The 15,884-nt window shown below is 36.7% G+C and overlaps 4 protein-coding genes across 4 annotated transcripts; 2 read left to right on the top strand and 2 right to left on the bottom strand.

Moving 5' to 3' along the window:
- Positions 1–389: 389 nt before the first annotated feature.
- On the bottom strand, positions 390–4,328 carry LOC120283330. The gene is made up of 6 exons (XM_039289982.1): positions 4,083–4,328; positions 3,796–3,992; positions 3,068–3,148; positions 2,624–2,851; positions 1,096–1,173; positions 390–991 (listed from the first exon to the last, which is right to left on the bottom strand). Exons 1-6 carry the CDS (start codon positions 4,192–4,194, stop codon positions 614–616), a joined length of 1,074 nt encoding a protein of 357 aa, XP_039145916.1. The 5' UTR covers positions 4,195–4,328; the 3' UTR covers positions 390–613.
- Positions 4,329–5,208: 880 nt separating this feature from the next.
- LOC120283440 (mitotic checkpoint protein BUB3.1) lies at positions 5,209–9,342 on the bottom strand. Its single transcript, XM_039290127.1, has 9 exons — positions 9,070–9,342; positions 8,840–8,970; positions 7,858–7,940; positions 6,913–7,179; positions 6,548–6,623; positions 5,998–6,078; positions 5,814–5,892; positions 5,640–5,740; positions 5,209–5,506 (listed from the first exon to the last, which is right to left on the bottom strand). Exons 1-9 carry the CDS (start codon positions 9,187–9,189, stop codon positions 5,419–5,421), a joined length of 1,026 nt encoding a protein of 341 aa, XP_039146061.1. The 5' UTR covers positions 9,190–9,342; the 3' UTR covers positions 5,209–5,418.
- Positions 9,343–9,489: 147 nt separating this feature from the next.
- Positions 9,490–12,250, top strand: LOC120250069. The gene is made up of 5 exons (XM_039258831.1): positions 9,490–9,713; positions 10,770–10,830; positions 10,907–10,979; positions 11,083–11,148; positions 11,880–12,250. The coding sequence occupies exons 2-5, from the start codon at positions 10,799–10,801 to the stop codon at positions 11,934–11,936; spliced, it is 228 nt and encodes a 75-aa protein (XP_039114765.1). The 5' UTR covers positions 9,490–9,713; positions 10,770–10,798; the 3' UTR covers positions 11,937–12,250.
- A 771-nt stretch (positions 12,251–13,021) lies between these two features.
- Positions 13,022–15,383, top strand: LOC120283514 (putative pentatricopeptide repeat-containing protein At3g49142). Its single transcript, XM_039290211.1, has one exon. It carries the CDS (start codon positions 13,031–13,033, stop codon positions 15,113–15,115), a length of 2,085 nt encoding a protein of 694 aa, XP_039146145.1. The 5' UTR covers positions 13,022–13,030; the 3' UTR covers positions 15,116–15,383.
- Positions 15,384–15,884: the final 501 nt, after the last annotated feature.

Genomic DNA, 15,884 nt, shown 5'->3' with positions numbered 1-15,884 from the left:
ATATTGATTAACTCTGATCTGTAAGACCCATTTGGATTTACATTCTTGTATGTTAATTGTTAAACCAAAAAACTCAAGTTGTCACCAACGACGATCAAGTGATCTATTAGTAACTAAGTCCCCAATAAAACTCTTCACAAGTGGTGAGAGTTCGAATCTTAAATAAAAGTGCATTTCTAAGAGTGTGAGTAGTGGTTGTGTGCGGATGATCCCAGCGCCCATATGTGCGCGGACTCCGCTCCCACTTGCTCCACCGAAGCTTGTGCACGCCCTTACCTTTCTTAGCGGCTAACCGCTCATCTTCGCAAAACTCAAATTGTCTACTGAGTTACATCCAACCTAACACTTGAATTCAATTCCAGTCAATTGAGAGACAACCGATCAAATACTGGCACAGGGAATTAATGTTCAATACCATGCATCTGCACTTACTACTTATCTCAAAATACTGACAACAAAACACATAAGTAAACTGCTGCATATCCTGCTATAACATGATGTTAGTCACATTTACAACTTTACTTTGGTACTGATATATACTACAGACTTACGGTTGATTATGATCAAAATGATTTCGAGGTACTAGCGATGGACATGCACATCCATAAGATAACTATGTTCTTCTGGATCGGAGAGTTCTCCTCACATCAGCTGAGGGAAAAGAAGGCTGAGAGGGCCCAGCTTCAGCATTCAACACAGCTTCAGGCTGGTGTTTCTTCCTTAGTACAGGAACAGACGGTTCTTGGCTTTGAACTTGAGTAGGTTCAACGGCTTCAGCTTTGCAGCTTCTTAGCCTCTTCCTTGGCACAGGATCAACAGGTTCTTCATTTCTCGCTTGAGCTGCTTCTCTCTTACAGCTTCTAAGCCTTTTTCCAGAGGAAGGATTACTGGAAGGTACTTGTGTTTGCTCCATCACAACTGCTTCTTCAGGATCCACATCACAACCAGAAAAGTTCCATTCAGTGCCACAACCAGGGCAAACTCTAGCAGCCTGTACTTCCATATTAGAACAAGTTGCAGAAGCATAAATGAGTCTTTGATTCCTTTACTAAATGACAATAAAAAAGACAACAGAGAAGATCGGAGATAGAGCACCTTTTGCTGTGAAAACTTCTTCTTTAAGCAGTAATCATGAATTCGGACAGTGCAATCTTCATTGGAGCATGTAGTGGCCTGGTGTCACAACGGTAAGGAGATGATTAGATGAATGAATATTGCCATCATGCACAAAGAGCGGGCGAAGGCCAAGGTGCTAACATTTATATAAAAATTATGTAATTCACAAAGCTTGCCTATTAGTAAAAATGCACACTGGAAGAAGATTTTGCAGATGGAGAAAAACATTTGAAAGTTTGTGAAGTATAAATCACCTAATGCATTGCGCATATGACACATTTGGATTAGGAACAAACACAAATGTGGACTACCGGAAACCGAATGGCCAACTGATGAAGCATTGGCACGGCAAAACAATGCATAAAAAGACAGATAAATGCATTAAGTTTATCCGCATTTGGGTGAATAGCATAGAGTAGAAATTCCAGCCTAAAGTCTCTATCAACACACTCAGCAATATAATACTCATCTGCAGCAACTTAACTACTGACCATGCTTGTCAAAGCATAGGTTATTCATATGTAAGCACTAACTTTTTGGAACCTTGCAATCTTATAATCCCACCTCTAGAACAATTCATATCATATCAAGAGACGTCTCCAGCAAAAACTCAAGTTTTATTAGGGATGCTCAAACTTTAGTGAAAGTTCTACTGGGCCAATGCACACCTCAATATCTAGTAATGCTTGTGTATTATGGGAAGTATATGAGGGGTTTTAATGGACTTGGAACCAAAGAGGCTGGCTAGGAAGAATGATTTTCATCATTCTAATACTCTTAGACCAACAATTAAATCCTATGATCCTCAGTTAGACACTATAATTGATCATAGACAGTTCCTATTGATCCTAAACTTTTGGAGATACATCAATACAAGCAGCCAAAGGCATCAATTTTCATGTAAACAGGTATATGGTCCTTACAGCTAAACCCTATCAACTTGTTTGGTTAAGGAATAGGAACTATGCCCCTAATTAAACATGGGATGAGTACTTTTTAATTATTTTATAAAAAAAATTAATTAAAATAAATATATTTAATAATTAATTTTTAAAAGTTATTTAAATCAATTAAAAAATATTACTATTTGGAAAACTAATTTTCAATCTTAAAATATTTAATTCTTATTAAAATTAATTTAGTCAAACTTTGGTAGCTCAAATAATTTTAATTTCCTCTAACCCAATATCTGAAAAAGATTAAGTTAAAACCCACCCTCTTATCCCTCAACCAAACACTACTATAGTTGAGAAATCTCTTGTGAGTGAAAAGTAAAAAGTGTTAACCAAGGGTTCCATGCCAATAAGCAAGAAGATACCATAGTTGAGAAATCCAGCATAGAAGATAGCAAAGCTAGAGTCTACATCCTGCATGTTCTACTGATTTGTGAAACAGCAAGCATTGAATTCTAAATATCAACCTTAACTAAGAATTATTATTTTCTGCAGAAAGTGAACAATAAGACAGTAGTTTGAGTGTCTACTCTTAGTCATGAGAAAAAGAGTACCTTCACCCCAGCTTCATTACACACATCACATGCAGGAACACTATTACTTCGAAACCAGCCCCGAAGATCAAGAAAAGATCTAACACCAAGACCAATTTTGCCATCTGAGGTACAGCAAAGCCATTGATCTTGTATAAGATCATCGAGTGTCTTCTCTTTTTGAGAAATTGAGAAATTTTTAAGTGCTGGAGGAATACGAGATTGACTATTCTCTGAACCCTGCACAGCCTGAATATAGAAGCAGAATAACATAAGAATCCGATGACCTCGAGCCAAAAAACCAACAACCCTAAACAGTATTTATAAGTAGAAAACAAAAATTTCCTGATACACATCAAGATTAGAGAAAGATTGAGAAGAACATGGACTGCACTTATGCCAAGAGGCATTTATACTCTCTTCTGCTGAAAACATCCATAGAGTGGATAAACTACACACTCTAACCTGATTATCAAGACGTATATTGAGAGCCTCGATGTTGGTTATGCGACCCTGGGAAGATATATCTTGTACAATAGCTTCAATCTGAAATGAATAAGACCATAATACATTGTCAAAGGTCTTAACAAACACTGCATCACATCCAATCCAACTGAAAGACAATACAACAATGATGTTTATGTCCATAGTCCAAGAATTTCCATAATGACCTAATTCCAAATGACAAGTGTATATATACATATGTATTTGTCTAGCTAACATTCTTGGGTTGGAAGATAAGACCAAATGATGATCTAAAAAGATACAATAATTTGATGGCCAGATCCTCCACACTCGAAGCAAGACTTTTTTCATCATATGCCCATGTATACATGTTATGATGACTGACTGATTTAATAAGATTTAGATTCTAACCTAACTAGCACAACATTGTATGTTTCACATAAACCTCAAAACGTATGGAATTATTCCGTTCATCATATATACATATTCTTCCTGCTTAAGTCTTAAGGGTAACAACATCAAACTGAAAAAACATGAATTGAACATAACAAAGCAATATGGTGCAGCATAAGAGCAATTTGGTTCTTTTTTACAAGGGCCATTGTACATGATGAACAGATAAACCCTTGTCAAAGAAACACCTTCCAGATACAAACAATTCAACTTGCTTTCTTTTCACCTTTTTTAAAAAAGCTTTCTTTACTAATTAGGAGGGAGAGGAATCTTACCACAGCCTTACAGAAAGCAATCTGAGGAACTGAATACCTCGTTCCAAGCTTCGATTGCTCATCGGCGACATTGTTCACCACACCATAATACACCCTCCCATCATATTGATTCCTGCAACCTCTCAGCTCAAATTGCACATAAGCAAGCTCTTTATTGATCTTGAGAAGGAAATCATTGAACAAATCCCGATGAGTAGCTGCAAAATCATCAACCGAACAAAAATAAACAAATAATTCAACCAATCAAACCCTAAAAAGGATTGAAGAGAAGGAATCAGGACACTTGCAGGGATTCTTCCCAGTGACGCCGGAGAAGATGGAATAGAACTCAGACTCCGGTAAGGGGGGCCTGGAGAGCAGGGACTGGATAAGCGTATGGTGCCTCCAGGTTAGGGCCATTGAAGAAGTTCTTCACCAAACCCTAATCACCATGGCCTGTGGGTGAGAAAAAGAGGAAACTTGGAACTTGGGAATTAGGGCTGGACGTGATGGCGGGATATGGGAAATCGGAAAACTAACGTTTGGGTGGGAAATGAAAAGGTGGATTAAATGCTTTAATTTTGGATTAACAGCTATCTTGTGTGTGTGATTTTAAACATATTTATATTAATATTTTGTAAAAATGAGGCAGTCTTTTTATATTGGGAGTATTCTTTGTGTTTTATTATGTTTTAATATTTTTTATAATTTATAAAATAACTTCAGAATACGTTTTCTTTTTAAGTGTTCTCATTTTCCTTCTGTTATTAAAAATATATAATTAATTAATGCACAGTACTAAACCTATCTAATAAATATATAATACAATATAAAAAAACAACAAGCACTATTAATAAACTGGTATCACACAATTGGGGATTTAATACTGTTATTGCATTCTCAACTAGATTTAAATTCAGAATCTCTTAAATATTTCATATTTTTTTTTAATAATGGGTCAATATAATTAGGCTATGGGCACTTTAGTAGTATAATATATTTATAAAAAAATAGAAAATTAAAATGTTTTTATAAAAACAATTACGTGCAGCGTTGATTTCCTCAAATTGAGGGTCCTATTTTTTAAAAAATAAATTTTCCTATGGCTCATATAAATCAAAACGAAACCATAAATTAATTTTTTCCAAGATAGTTCTAATAATCTGATCAGGGACCTTGTTGTTCACTCATTGTTGAGGTTTTATGATGATTTATTACTTTTCTCAAAATAAATCAATAAATAAGGGGATTGTTTGTATACGCAATTCAGTCCACAATGATATTTTTCCCATATTAACAAAACAAGGACTATACTTGCCGGATGTAAGATGCCCCAGTATCATATATGATATTAGTGTTGTATCATCTTTGACATGCATTCATTTCCTTCAGATCTTTCCACTTTCACAGCAAATAAAAGACACTTGAAAAAAATAATAAAAAGAAAACACAAAAGAACAGACTTTAATCAATGATTTGTGACCATAGGTTTTCCTGCTCTAAGTTAGAAGGAGCCCTCTTCTTCCATCAGAGCTTGATCATTAGACAACATGATTAAAGCTCCAGAACAACAAATGTGGAATGAAATTAAGTACTCAAAAGTCAAGGGAAAAGTTCTTGTTCATTTCTCTACAATAAATGAACCTATGAGGGAGGTGCCGGCAATGCTTTAGGCTTTGGCTTAACTTCGACTTCGTTTATGTTGCGGACAAAGATGGCATCAGGTTCATGGCTGCAATGACAAGGGTAATCAATGGAAACCAATAATCAGATCAGGTGGTATGTTATGAAAGAAGGGAACAATTTTAAATAAATCTCCATTAATTTTTTGTCCGCATACTATTCTATTTTAAATTCAGACTTACGGTATCTCCCCCTCCTCAAATGTATAGCTGGACGCAACAGCGAGCAAACGACCATCTCTGCTGAAGGACAACGCTGCAATGCTAGACGGGTACTTGGAATACTGCAACAGAAAAGCCACAGTCAATAACACTGTAACTTCATCATGTTTCAAACATGGTCGATATACATTTTACCTGATATAATCTTTTCTTGTTGCTTCCATCCCACACATTTACATACCCATCGCAGCCTCCAGTGGCAAATGTTCCATAACTGCCATAACCACCATAACCAAAGTTCACTGCTAAAATTGATGCAGAAACATATAGAGCATGATGAATTGAGACTTCCAAAGAACAGAGATCAGAAAAATCTTACATGGGATGAAATGCAATAGCATTCACAGGATAAACAGTGTCTCTGCCAGCTTCTGATTTTCGGTGGCACTTGAATGCATACCTGAATAAAACATTGAGTTATACACACATCAAGTTTGTGATTCTGCATGAGAAATAGACACACAAAGAATACAAGATGCTCATGTGGGAAGTGATGCCTACAGACACCCATGATGTTCTGCTTAGCTGTTTGAAGAATTAGATAGCAATAGCACGTAATTGATAAAAATGAGATGGGATTGTACATCATCAATTTTGCTTCTGAAGTTGTTCTAAGAGCCTGACCAAATGTACCCAAATGCAATCAGAGGCCTAAATACCAGATATTGGAAGATTACAATAGAGAAAGAATCATCTAATGTAAGACCTCATCAAAGAAAATTAAAAAAAAAAAAAAGGATGAAAATGTATATCCTAGACCAGTGGCAATACTGACACTGTAATTTAAAACATAATTTTACCACTGTCTTCCATTTTGATATGCTGGCATGCTCCACAGTTACAGAGGTTAAGCAAAAAAGAGAACATACTTTTTAGCTTGGCTGGCCTCAGATAAATCAAAGAACTCCATAGCAACACGGCCTTCGACAGAACTAAGAGCATAACCTACAGTAAGTAACATATTGAGTATCAAAATGATTGTCTTGGAGCAGGATATTCTTGTCAAGACACTATATCTTTATAGAAGAAAGAGAACTAAATGCATAACCCGCCACAAATGTTTTTTTTTTCTTCTCATACTAATATGAATAAAGAACTCTACCACCTCGTCAAAAAAAACAAGTCATCAAAAAGAAAATATATGCATATATCAGAATAAGTCATCTATAAAATAAACCATTAAAAACTAAACACAGATGAGATCAAGAAACTCAATAATCCTATGAATGTTTACCTGTTCCATTGGGATAACAACGCACACATCTAGTTTGATATTTTAAGGAAGACTCCCTCCGTTGTTCTGGTTGAGACATATTGCGCAAATCATACACATTCACATGCCTTCCTGCAGTTGCAACTACCAATCTGTGGCCAACTAGAGAAAGAGAGTACACACGTTCCGGTTGTGGATATGTCCCAACAAGGGCACGCTCTTTCCCACCAGCACCTCTAGGATCCCAACACTTCAATGTCTTGTCCCAACTTCCTGTGATCACTTGACCTAAAATGACACAGAGAAAGCAAACATCATAAATTTATAAAAAATCCAGCTGTTTAATCATCTTGCCTTCCTATCTAAGCAAACTCTTATCAGATGTGCAAATGATGGAACAAATGAAAGTTTGAACACATGCCTTGCCTTTCCATATTATGTCCATTCCCCGAAGCACTTTGCATGATTTATCCACAGAATGACTAACAATTTTGTCCCTTGCTACAATGCCATTTAATTATTGAATTTTTGAACTAAACATAACATTCTGAATGGATGCTGTAACCACTATGGATACGAATATCGTGCAAGCCATGCCAACAAAACAAAAAATTTATTTTGCCTTTCTCATCGTATTCACTATAGTACCTTCCATGGTGGGGTGGTACAGTGTCTAATTTCATACTTCCATATCATACAAGTTTGAAAATAATCCAATCAACATAATCACATTCCACACATACCATAAAATCATATTTCTGAGAAAAAGAAAAAAGAAAAGAATTGCATCATTTTGTCGCATTCATATTTTTATCATTCTCCATAATAATTACTGTAAGCAAGGAAGGAAGAACAGCACAATGATTAAAAGCTAAGAGAAACTCAGAAATAATAAATTCAAGAAAACAGACATCAATGTAACCAACACATAAGCAAGTAAAACCAAATATGAGAACAATAACAAACCTGCTGCATATGAGTACTCAATGCAACGAACAGGAGCATCATGTCGACCCAAAATATCCTCCTTCCCAGAACTAAAAACATACCTGAAGTAAAACGATTAAAAAAGTAGCATCCTTCAGTACCTCTTGAGGTAGAGAAAATTAGGATATCAAAGAAAGATTTATTATTTCGTTTACTTACAATATCAAGCAAATGTTACATAGATGAATAACAAAGAGGTACCATGTTACATACTTATCATGAATTTTTGGTGGAAGAAGTCCATGCAAAGAGAGATGCCAATAGTAGTTGAAAACCCAGAATACAGGTCCGGGATTGTCATATTTCTTGCTTAAGGAAATCATAGCATAAAATAATCAATTACTGCTTTAACTATTAGAAAGGCAAGAAGAGAAACTTACCGTAGTATTTTTTTCCCCCATAAACTCAAAAACTTTTAATTATGCTCGATAGATGTATTCAATGACCATTTGCTGTTAGTATTATCTCCATAGTTCATTTTGTGAACCATTTTTTTTCCATCCATTCAAGTTCTTACAAAATTCATTTTGCACTTTATGCTTCCACTATGATCAGTATTGTCAACTTCATATTAGGCCATAACAAACCATGGCTTTTGCTATTTCACATCCATCTCTAGCCACCATGATTGCTTTAACAATGGCAAGAAGTAATAAACATTTTGCCAGAAGAGATACTAGCATAATTAACAGAGAAATATGAAGTTTGATTCTTGCTTATGTAGGTTCCCTAGTTGAATGCCCCAACATGTTGTTTAGGTTTGTGTATGGTATAACATCACCAATGCTGCATATACAGGTTTTGTTTTGGATCTAGAGCAATTAATCTAGTAAGTCTTACAACACCCTCAGGTATTCATCAAACCACCTCAAATCAAACAATATTGATGCTTTGAAGCTTCGAAGCAGCAGAAAGAACTATAGAATGAACTAAAATATTCACTTACGGAAAGAACTCCTACCTCCTGACTGTGTGATCAGCGCTGGCACTGAACCCCGATGAATCATCGTGGAAGCAACAATCAAGAACGGGGCCACCATGCATGAACTCTCCCTTCAGAACATTCGCGCTCGCATCATACAGCCGCACACTCTGATCAAACGAATCACACAACCCCATTCGAATCGGAATTAGGGTTTGTAGATAGACCAAGAAAGAGGCCGGTGTGAGCGTGAGAAAGAAGAGAAATACCTTATCCCAGGAAGAGACGAGAAGATGATCGCTGTGATTAGAGAACCGGAGGTTGGAGATCCCATCGGATGGAGGCTTTGAGAGCTCCCTCCCGCCCCCCGGCGGCGGAGCAGCGCTCATGGCGGCCAGAAATTGGAACTAGACACTGGAGATGAAATCAAAACTAGGTTTTCTCTGGAGAGAATGAGATCGACCTTAGGGTTTCAATGGCGACGGAGATTTGAGAGCGGGGACGGAGAGAATTTCAAATTGGATTCAAAGCTCTACAGCAAAATGTTAGCTTTTTAATAAAGGAAAGGCACTAAAACCTAAATTAAAAAAGCTCAGGGGCTTATATGCGAAAATTTTAACTTTCTAGATTTCAAAAACTTTGGACTCAATCATGAAATAAAAAAAATATTGTGAGCAAGAAAAGGACTGTAAAGTAATTTTGGTGAACCGGAGCATAAGAAGCCGATGAAAGCGAAGGCGTTCAGCGCGAACGGAAAAAACGGAGGGAAAAAAAGGACAAAATAATCAGAAAATCCGTGAAAAATCCCTCAAAATCCTCGCTATAACTTGAAGATCATTGAATCGAATTGGAGAGGAGGTGAGGGAGGGAGGGAGGAGAAGGAAGGAGAAAGGAAGAAACCCTAAAATTTGAGGTATTTTTTCTTTTGTTGTCTTCGTGCTTCTTATTTGTTTAATTGATGTATTCTTAATTGATTTTTATTGTGAATTTATGATGTTTAAATTAGTGATCCTTGCCCTAAAGAAAATTTTTTGCTTATGAGAAACTCTTGAAGAGAATCTGTTGAGAATTTCCATTAGTTTGAATGCTGGTAGTGTGGGGAGTGGAGTTTTTCATGATGAATTATAAGCTGTGTTGCTAAATCAATGATTGTTTTCTTATTTCTAATGCTGATAAACTTATTATGTTCTTTAGATAGGTCTTTGCCTTATAATTTCAAACAAAACTCTAGAATTTTATTTAAAAATTTGATGTTTTGGGTTCTTTCTCTTGAACTAATGTATAGAGTTTTTTTTTTTAAAATGTTGGAAGGACATCTAAAGCAGGAACATATGGCAGTGACGATGTTTTCATTGTCTTCGAGTTGCTTAAAATGGTAATATGTCAAGCTCATCATGTTCAGTGCACTGTTAAGTGTGCTTCTGGGCACCTCTTGCTGTAAAATAGCCTCTAGTATTTTAAAGAATCAATTAGAGCATGAGGAACAATTTTAGGGTTCTATGCCCTGATCTCATGTATCGAGTTGCCTTTCAATGTTGGAAGGACATCTTAGGCATGAGCATAAGGTGTTGATGATATATTTTGTTGAAACAATTTGCTGTAAGATGGTGATCTGTAAAGCTCTATGTTCCATGCACTGTTAATTGTTTCTACATACCTCTTCTGCAAAATAGCTTATAAGGATTGGAAGGACATTTAGAGAATGAGCTTGATGTGTTAAAGCTCTGATTAACCATAAGGATGATGATATTTGAAAGTTCATTGTAGTTAAGAGTCAAGACATTGTTGGTTGCCTGCAAATTTAGAATATGTTGACAATAAACACTATGAATTGGAGACTCAAATGATCAACCATGCATTTGAGAGTCTGCTTGTGATGTTCAAATGACTTGATTATGAATCTGGTTTCTTCCTCATTATTGTCAGTGTAAATTCAAAATTGCAGTTCTCCTGACAAAAGGTATTTCAGGTTTCCACTTCAAGGACGGAGATCTAGAGATGGATCCGAGGAACTCAGCTGAGATGTTCAAGTAAGACTTCTGATCTTTTCAATACCAGAACTTCAGTTTCAACTAATGCTAAAATCGTTTAATACCATTTGAGCAGACATCTAGAAAAGCAAAATGAAGCCCTTATGGAAACATACCGGGTGATGTCCCATGAATTGCATAAGCTTCAGGTTATCTTTTTCATTGAATTATATCAGATTTTATATAAGTTAAATTTTTTAATTTATGGTTGGTACTTATATTGCTAGTGACTTTACACCCTGTGATTTGAAGGTTGAAGAAGAAATGCTTATGCGCAAACTGTATGAGCTCATGTCTGCTGAAGGCCTAATTAGAAAGGTAATAAGTCATCCATGCGCCAAACATATTACTGTTAAATAAATGTTAACAGTCATGACAGTCCCTTTCAGTATTAGAAGCACTATATAGATTATATAGAGAATGGTTCATGATCCATTTCTATCACATAAACTATCACTATCATCACCTACATTTTCCAACAAAACAGGGTTGGCTTACAAGAAATCTGAGAAAAGAAAAGTCTGATTTGGTTTGTAAACATTGTGTATAACAATGTAATCCTATGAAACTTCAAATAATTTTGCTTTTTCTGGATTTCTGTTGGAGTTCTGTTTACCAGCAATGACTTCCATCTCATGTCGAGAGGTGTCATGTTTGAGTTGCAACACATCCATCTTGTATACACTATAGACAAATTTTAGTATTACTGTATCATCTCATTGCAACATCCTTTGTGCTTGAGCTTACTACAACTTCTGAGTCTTCCTGTAGAGTGTAGAGAAGCAATCACGTCCTCACTTTTGACAGACAATGCTTCTACAACTAATGCTTCTTTTCTTAAACTATAAATATAAATCTCATTCTATGCACCCATAAATCACTGCTTGCTCACAATGATGTTTAATATAAGAATTGGCTACAAGTATTAGCAAGCAACGATTGTTTGTGGGATTATGAACTTCACTTTGTATCCGATCCATGGTAAACTATTTGTTCTAAATTTTGCCATATCTTTTTGGTTGGTCATTATTCTTCCCTTTGTATTGCAGAAGAAAGAGGACAACAAGTCAAACAAGGTACTATCCATAACATCCCAGGAAGATTAAATGTTGCTGTGAAACTCACCAGTGCCGTCACGGCTCAAGGGCGCCTCTCTCGTATGAGGTTCAATCATAGAAGATGGTTCCTACCATCAGCTGAATGCTGCTCAATCATCTTATTAGTCCGACGAATTTATGGGACTTGCCTGAATTTACTGTTGACTCAACTCCAATGTGTTTCTGGTCACTCTTTGACATTATGAAGAGCATAATACTGATTTTGTATACAAACCTTAGTGCTGCCATGTGGATTGTTAAGAATGACTGAATATGGATAGAGCAAAAGCACCAGGTTTTGGAAAAATGCTTTTAATTGTTGCTCTGGGGTTATGTTATGTGCCTGCCTTTGATATATTATTTGTGAGAACCATGATGAAATAATAATAATAATAATAATAATAATAATAATAAAGTCAAGTTTACAGGCCACTTATTTTTAAGTATATTATAAGCATACGCCCTTTTTAACAATCAAACAACTCTGGAAGTTTTAAATGAATCATATCCTTGGGATGTCAACCTAGCATGCTCTGGCCAATGCAAAATTGCTTGATTTACGTTATTGGGGAAGTCAGTGTTAAATTGTAATTTTTTTTATTAGTTGGTTTGCAATTTAAAAAAAAATAAAATAAATAAAATGACAGCAACTTAAATTTTTTTTTTCTCATGTACCTCCAACGATTTTCTCATTTACAAAATTACCACCAATTTTTATAACCATAATCTTAAAAAAAAAAGCCAAAAATCCTTTAAAAATCTTTTATGCATGTCTAATTGTAGTTAAAACTTAAAATAAATAAATATATATATACACATAATCTCAAAAATTTTATATGAAAACTTTAACTTTCTTTAAATTATAAGATATACTTACTTTTGCAATTGACATAAATGCGTGTTATATAAATTAACATTCAAAAAATCACTAATAGTCCAGTGGTAACTCACATACATAAAAAATGTTTATTTTCAAGAATTTCGTCATCTTTGTCCCAAAAAAGAAAAAAGAAAAAAAACCATTTGAAATTAAAAAATCATTTTCATCTCACAATCATCTTTTCACACATCCTTATATATATATATATATATATCTAATCTATATGTACACAAATAATCCATATGAAAGATTGAACAAAGCCTGGTTAAGGTTGATGAAAGCCTTGCCAACTCGTCTTCCCTCTCACAAACAAGTGCAACTGCTCCGATCTCCTGCCCTTCTTCATCCCGAACACCTCTCCGACGCGTTGCTGCTCCAAACCCTAGACCAATGCCACCACCCATCTACCCTTCCAACACTCCAAACCCTCCACTCTCACCTCATCGATCGCCATCTCCACAACAACCCATCCATCGCCATCAAAATCATGCGCGCCTACGCCTCCTGCGGCCACACCAGCCCTGCACGCAAGGTGTTCGACGGAATGCCCCACAAAAACATCGTCTTTTACAACGTCATGATCCGCAGCTACGTCAACAACGGCCTTTATAGCAATGCTCTGTGCCTTTTCTCTGAGATGGGCCCTCGGCATGGCGTTCAGCCTGACAACTATACCTTTCCTTGTGCTCTCAAAGCCTGCTCGGCTTCTGGGAATTTGTGCGGTGGTCTCCAGATTCATGCTTCTGTTTCCAAGTTTGGTCTTGATACCAATCTTTTTGTCGGGAATGCTCTTATAACCATGTATGCTCGATGTGGGCGATCGGGTCATGCTTGTCAGGTGTTTGATTTAATGACTGACAGGGATGTGGTTTCATGGAATGCTTTGATTGCTGGATATGCGCAAAATGGGCAGTTTGAGCAAGCATTGAAGGCTTTGAAGGAAATGATGGTGGAGCTCAATGAGCCTCGGCCGGATTCTGGCACCATGGCCAGCATCTTGCCTGCTGTTTTGAGTACAGATTCAAGCAATGTTGTGTTTGTTAGGAATGTGTTTGATCAGATGGTTGCGAAAGGTTTGGTTTCGTGGAATGCGATGATAGCAATTTATGCCAATAATTCAATGTCGGCTGAAGCAGTGGAGCTTTTCCGTCGAATGGAGATGGAAGAAGGCATAGAGCCAGATGCCATCACATTTGCCAGTGTTCTTCCTGCTTGTGGAGAATTGTCGGCTTTGGCTTTGGGGAGAAAGATTCATGAATGTATCAAGAGGAAAAGATTGTTACCGAATATGGTTCTGGAAAATGCTTTGATGGATATGTATGCAAATTGTGGATGCCTGCCGGCTGCTAGAGAAGTCTTCGATAATATGCAAGGGGGAAGAGATGTTGTGTCTTGGACTTGTATCATCACAGCTTATGGAGTACATGGTTATGGCCAGACTGCTATAAATTTGTTTCAACAAATGCTTGATTCTGGATTGAAACCCGATCATATTGCATTTGTTTCACTTCTTTCTGCGTGCAGCTATGCAGGCCTTCTCAATGAAGGAAAGCACTACTTTGGCACTATGACCGATACTTACAATTTGGTTCCAAGAATTGAGCACTTTGCTTGCATGGTAGACCTTCTGGGTCGTGGTGGCCAGCTTGAAGAAGCTTATGAGTTCATCATGCAAATGCCACTAGAGCCAAATGAGAGGGTTTGGGGAGCTTTGCTTGGAGCATGCAGAGTTCACTCGGATATGTCTATTGGCTTAATAGCAGCTGATCATTTGTTCAGATTGGTTCCAGAGCAATCTGGTTACTATGTTTTGCTGTCTAACATTTATGCAAGAGCTGGCAGATGGGAGGATGTCAGCTCAGTTAGAAAAGCCATGACTAGTAAAGGAATCAAGAAATTGCCGGGCTGTAGTAATGTTGAACTAGGGAACAAGGTTTACACCTTCCACATTGGCGATACTTCTCATCCACAGTCTGAAGAGATTTATAAGAAACTAAATCTTCTGCTTGGAAAGATGAAGGAAATGGGCTATGCTGCAGAAACTGATTCTGCTCTCCATGATGTGGAGGAGGAAGATAAGGAGGGACACTTGTCTGTGCACAGTGAGAAGCTAGCGATTGCTTTCATGCTGATTAATACTGGTCCAGAGGTACTGATCAGAATAAGAATGAATCTTCGTACGTGCGGGGATTGCCATTCTGCTGCCAAGCTCATTTCGAGCATAACTAAACGGGAGATTATCCTCAAAGATAGTAATAGGTTTCATCATTTTAAGTTTGGTGTTTGCTCGTGTGGGGATTACTGGTGAATCTTGTGACCTATATACTCAAATGTGACCATTGTTCTACTGAGAAAGATTGGTTAGTATGTATATTATGTGATATTCAAGGCAATATCCAAGTGCATTGCTGCTGATGCTTTCGGTACCACAGTATTTTAATAAATATGAAGATTTGCAATGTTTAACTGTTAATGTGTAGTACACTATTGTAGATAAACAAAGCCAATCAATTTGATTTTTAGTAGTAGTGAAACACTTCATCAGTGTCCTCATGAATATATGATCTGATGAAGCATTTGGGAGGGCTTGTGATGAACCGTTTGTTGCTACTGTGACATGCTATTCTCAAAATTGATCTGCTATCAAGTATGCTAGCTATTTACCATTTTATAATTTAATTTAACAGGACAAGATTCTGGATGAAGTCAGCATGGAGGTGGAAACCAGCTCAAACTGGCTCAACTTTGTTGGGTTGTGTTTCTGTTGCTTTCTAGCAGTAAACACCAACTAAATGAAAACCAAAACCAATGGATTCTGTTTCAGTTTTATTTTCAATAGTCATGCCATCTGTTTGCCACTCAAGTCTCTAAAATCAGAGGCCATCTTTTTAATGTTGAAACAAACACAGTGATGGATCATGGATGAGTTTTCACTTATGCCCAATAGAATGGGTACCGTTGTGAAGAAAGCTGGTGCGAAGGGACATTGCATGTTGCTGATATTCTTCTTGATACTTCTAATGTTTACTGTCATTTTTTTCTACACACATTTAATAGATTTTCTTTTGATTTCCAAA

Source organism: Dioscorea cayenensis, chromosome 19, assembly GCF_009730915.1.
Source record: "Dioscorea cayenensis subsp. rotundata cultivar TDr96_F1 chromosome 19, TDr96_F1_v2_PseudoChromosome.rev07_lg8_w22 25.fasta, whole genome shotgun sequence".
In the NCBI taxonomy this organism is placed as follows: domain Eukaryota; kingdom Viridiplantae; phylum Streptophyta; class Magnoliopsida; order Dioscoreales; family Dioscoreaceae; genus Dioscorea; species Dioscorea cayenensis.
The sequence above is the reverse complement of the archived record's forward strand: the minus strand, read 5'-3'. Positions and strand labels throughout refer to the sequence as shown.

What these genes read in the sequence shown, in the direction of transcription:
- LOC120283330 (XM_039289982.1), bottom strand. Translation starts at nt 4,194, where the DNA reads ATGGCCCTAACCTGGAGGCACCATACGCTTATCCAGTCCCTGCTCTCC. An exon ending in ATATACGTCTTGATAATCAG is followed by an intron (nt 2,852 to 3,067) that starts GTTAGAGTGTGT and finishes TTCTATATTCAG; the next exon opens with GCTGTGCAGGGTTCAGAGAA. An exon ending in GTAATGAAGCTGGGGTGAAG is followed by an intron (nt 1,174 to 2,623) that starts GTACTCTTTTTC and finishes TTGTGACACCAG; the next exon opens with GCCACTACATGCTCCAATGA.
- LOC120283440 (XM_039290127.1), bottom strand. Translation starts at nt 9,189, where the DNA reads ATGAGCGCTGCTCCGCCGCCGGGGGGCGGGAGGGAGCTCTCAAAGCCT. An exon ending in GCTGATCACACAGTCAGGAG is followed by an intron (nt 7,941 to 8,839) that starts GTAGGAGTTCTT and finishes GTTTTACTTCAG; the next exon opens with GTATGTTTTTAGTTCTGGGA. An exon ending in GCTATTGCATTTCATCCCAT is followed by an intron (nt 5,893 to 5,997) that starts GTAAGATTTTTC and finishes TGGTTATGGCAG; the next exon opens with TTATGGAACATTTGCCACTG.
- LOC120250069 (XM_039258831.1), top strand. Translation starts at nt 10,799, where the DNA reads ATGGATCCGAGGAACTCAGCTGAGATGTTCAA. An exon ending in AACTCAGCTGAGATGTTCAA is followed by an intron (nt 10,831 to 10,906) that starts GTAAGACTTCTG and finishes CCATTTGAGCAG; the next exon opens with ACATCTAGAAAAGCAAAATG. An exon ending in CTGAAGGCCTAATTAGAAAG is followed by an intron (nt 11,149 to 11,879) that starts GTAATAAGTCAT and finishes TTTGTATTGCAG; the next exon opens with AAGAAAGAGGACAACAAGTC.
- LOC120283514 (XM_039290211.1), top strand. Translation starts at nt 13,031, where the DNA reads ATGTACACAAATAATCCATATGAAAGATTGAACAAAGCCTGGTTAAGG.